Here is a 4,283-nt window from a genome sequence, read left to right on the forward strand (position 1 = left end):
TTGCCGTATTTGTATCGCGGCGTACGGTACATTCTGACTTGCTTATTTGTACGGCTTGTCGATAATCTGTATCTCGGAGTCGGCGAAGGGAATACCGGCGTGATAGTCAGCGCGCGAATCGATACGTCACCTTCGAAATCTGATGCGCCAACAGCCAGCGGGGATATCTGCATCGCTCGCATAAAGTGCGCATGCGTTGGTTGAGTTGAACCAGCTGTGCGGTCACCTTAAATACGGCGAAAACTGATGAGTGCGTTGATCAGATCCATGTCAATAAGCCCAAGGAAGATAGTGTGGTAGTACTTCCGCATTTGTAACCGGATACTTGTGCACGTTTAATTGTTACTTGAGGCTAAATTCCAATTGGATAATAAGTACATGGGCGATCCAGGTGCGTCATCGCTCCGGACCAACTAAATCTAGCGGGAGTGAAGAGCGTGACCGCAGCTTACCCGCGCGGGGATCCCGTGAAGCAGGGATGTGCGGGCTTACCGAGGCGGGTTCAGCGAGCCGCGCACTGCATCTGCCAAGGAATCCTATCTTTATAGCTCGCGAGCCATCGGGGCGCCAAAAGGTCGCCCAGTCAAGCCCAGCGCGGCTGTTAGCGACTGGAAAGTATTCAGTTAAACATAAAAAGACGAGCAACCATGCAAAATGTCCGACGCAATTAGTAGTGCTACACGTGAACCGTTTGGTTGTGGCCCGGGCCGTCGCAAAAAAAAAGATCGCCAATCTGACCTAACAATTTTTTTTAAGGGGCTGAATTGAAAGATCTAACGGGTTGGGCGCCATGCCAGGTGGCGGTGGTGGCTCGACTCCAGCAAAACCCAAGCGAGCTCTTACACAACATCACAAACCTACACCGCTGCAGCGAGCATATGCTAGGCTTGGCGAAGCCGAAGTCAAGCGGCTGCAGAGCACGTTTCGCTCACTCGACTCGAAGTGGAAAGGGTCAGAGCACGACCAAGCCGAGGAAAGTCCTTAGTCTTACACGACAAGGCGTTCCCAACCGTCCGGCGACCTCTCTTCCTCCAGCTCTGTTCTTGATTTGACGGACCAAAAACGTTTATTTTTGATGTGCATCTGCAAAACTACCTTCAGTTTAGCATATGTATTATCTTAGGGTGATTGGGTGCTGGGCCTTTATGGTGGCCCGGGCCACCGCCAAACGGTTCAAGTGTAAACACAAAAGTAACCGAGTCAAAATACCCACTTGTATTTCATCATCCTATTGCTGAGGCGCACGACGCCGTGGGACTGACGGTAAACATTATTAGCATATCGTGGGTTGCTGTAATTGACTATGTTTCGCTCGTTTACAGCTAAGCTACACTGAATTGGGAGGTGGGCGTGTCGTGCACTTGGTGTACGCTGCGCTAGTCACAAAGTAATTAGTCATTTTACCTGATAACGCACCGATGACTAGACAGACGGGAGCGCTTTTCTCACGCTCAAATGACTGAAGTGGATATGGTGTAGTAGGTATTACTAGTGTTGGTCGGCTTCGTAGCGTTGGCACTGAGGTTTACCTCGACCAGGAGCATATGTCCATTTGGTAGCTGCTGCTATTGTCCAGGAAGCCACCACAGCCTTGGCCATGACAACAGAGACCGCGTTGGAAGTTTTGATTGCGAATTTTTCTATTTCCTCACTTACGTTGGCCTTGATGCAATTAGCGGATCTGATCTCCTCCGCCTAGATGGCCATGATGTGGCTGTCCTTGCCGGAGGACATATAACAAGGTGGTGACGCCTACATCTCACTATATTGAAGATTTGGTCTTCGCTCCGTACTTGTCGTACAGTGTGGTAACCACCTCGACATCGACCACAATGATGGACATCGCGCTAGCAAACCCTAGTACTCGAGTGAAATCTGGTAAATGTGGCGGAGCCGCCGTGAAGTGGACACGTAAGCATTAGAGCTGCCGCGTTCGCGTCGACCGAGAGCGCATTGGTCATTTTATTAGCTGCAATTGAAGTACGAAGCCGCTCATGTCCACACGGCACTGGACCAGGCATTCCGAAATAATCATTGTATTGCTGCTTCAATACAATAGTTTACACTTAATTATTGATTTTTACAAATTGGATGACTTTGTCCAATTAGTTATTTTGTATTTACAGCAAAGTACTTTATTTTTTCGTAAAATCTAGTTTTTTCTGCTTTGTTTTGCGTAAATACGGAGCTCGGTCTCCAGACAGAATCGAATGGCTGTGAACAACGAAAGCTCAAAACAGGAACCGGAAATTCTCGTCTATCATTTTTGATCTCACCATGGCTCTCGCCAACACCTTCACGACCAAGCAAGTCTGCAGCTACTTTTTTACTGCCAGCTTGGCGACTTCCAGTCGGCCACCATGAAGCTTCAAGACGACAACGTAACGCTTCTCGATGTGCGCGATATCTTTGATGCGCTCATCGAGAAGCATTCCGTTGTGAAAAGTATCTTGCTGCCGACGCAAATACGTGGACTTCGAGCGAGCGTGCGTTGTAGCCCTGTCAGGCGCCGTGGACGAGCTGACGAACGACCAGGAGCTGATGTTGCAGCCATTTGAGACGGTACCTGCAATTACGACACCGGACACAAGGCACGGACGCCCACAGGGCTTTGCCGACAGAGTCTTGGCGACTAGAAAAAAAGCGGCGCGGTGCAAAGAAGATATTTGATGGTGTGCTTTTCATCCCGCCGACGTCAAACACCGTGGAGCGTCTTTTTAGTGTGGCGAAACATACTCTTTTCCACCATCGCCAGCGTATGCTGCCTATTCACCTTGAAACCGTGTTGTTCCTGAAGATGAATCGGCGTTTCTGGGACGCAAACACTGTAGCAGCTATCGTGAACGCAAAGTAATGTGCAGTGCCAAACATCTAAGTAGTTAATTTTCCAATACACTACTATTGATGTCAATTATTTATTTCTTAAGCTTTAGTTTTTGTAGCAATAGCTTATTTTGGCATGGACCTTCAATATGATTGCAATTGTATTATCGGAATGCCTGCACTGGACGATGGATCTGGCGCTCCTGCATACGTGGCGTACGGTGTGGAAATCACCGCGATCTCGCTCATTACGACGGCAATCGTCCTGAAAGCGTCTGACACTCGTAACGATGTACAGCTGGTAGCTTAGAATGGGCTTATGTTAATCGCATTCACTGAAAATAAAATAGGATGGTATGAATCATCTGTGAACAAGGAAAGCCATTGAAGGATCGGGAAATTCAGCATACATGATTTCGCTCGAGCTCTTGCTTTAGTAACACTGTTCTCATCAAGATTTCTTTCTCGGAATGAAACTGCAATCTCAACAAACGTTTTCTATGTGCTCCTTAGGAATCCGACTGTACCACAATAGATTATTTTATCGTCAGATATAGCTTCACGAGAGTGAATATTACGACTCTGAATCGTTTGGAAGCGAGTTCCGTTCATGACATTAAAACAATTATGCTGACCGAGAAATAGCTTACCCGACTAAAATCAGCAATGTTGTTCAGTAGGCAGGCGCTTATAACCAACTCCGAACCACGATAAGAGTCGGCTCGGCGCTGTGTTGGTGGAGTAAGCCTCGCCGAGTCTGTGCTTTGTTAGCTCACAAGCTAGCTGAGTTATTGAATAACTCGGTGATTCGTTCGATAGGCGTTCCGGATATTCCGTTTTCTAGTAAGATGAAGGTCATCTGTTGATGATAAAGAATCGACATGTTGGTTAGCCACAGCACCACCGTGAAGTCGACGATCGCGTTCATCTTCAAGCCGTTCAACGATGAAATTATCTCTTTAAACGATGAAAATTATCTCCTCAACGAAGTGCCGTATTCGTCAGCTGTGCCAGCGCCTTCCAAAGTGGCGTCAGATCCAAAGCCTCATATGAGGTGCCGCTACCGTTAATGGAGAGCGATGTTACTAAGGATGACTAAGCTGTCGTTATACGTGGATGGTAGAATGGCGGATCCCGAAGTGGGAGTGTGGAGATTGGCGTGTCGAGCTCCGACTGATCACACAGTTCTGAGGAACTTGCTTCTACTGTTACGGTATAGTATCCGTGGGACGACCGTATTTTTACGCGACAGTTAGTGTATACTGCGTGTAGAAGGAAACGCAGGAACACTTGAGCTTGTTGCCCACAGTGAAGGAATGGGATTAGAGGAGGAAACCTCGAAGGTGACAACCCCCTCTCTCTTATACACGCTGTATACACTCACTGTCGCGTAAAAATACGTTCGTCCCACGTATACTAGACCGTAACAGTAGAAGCAAGTTCCTCAGAGCTGTGTGATC

At 47.8% G+C, this 4,283-nt stretch overlaps 1 protein-coding gene across 1 annotated transcript; it reads left to right on the forward strand.

Moving 5' to 3' along the window:
* Positions 1 to 378: 378 nt before the first annotated feature.
* Positions 379 to 985, forward strand: PITG_04224 (uncharacterized protein; the record flags this gene model as incomplete). Its single annotated transcript, XM_002905849.1, has 2 exons — positions 379 to 391; positions 798 to 985. 2 exons carry the CDS (start codon positions 379 to 381, stop codon positions 983 to 985), a joined length of 201 nt encoding a protein of 66 aa, XP_002905895.1.
* Between the last annotated feature and the right edge of the window lie 3,298 nt (positions 986 to 4,283).

The sequence above is a fragment of the Phytophthora infestans genome, genomic scaffold (assembly GCF_000142945.1).
Source record: "Phytophthora infestans T30-4 supercont1.5 genomic scaffold, whole genome shotgun sequence".
NCBI classification, from domain to species: Eukaryota; Oomycota; class Peronosporomycetes; order Peronosporales; family Peronosporaceae; genus Phytophthora; species Phytophthora infestans.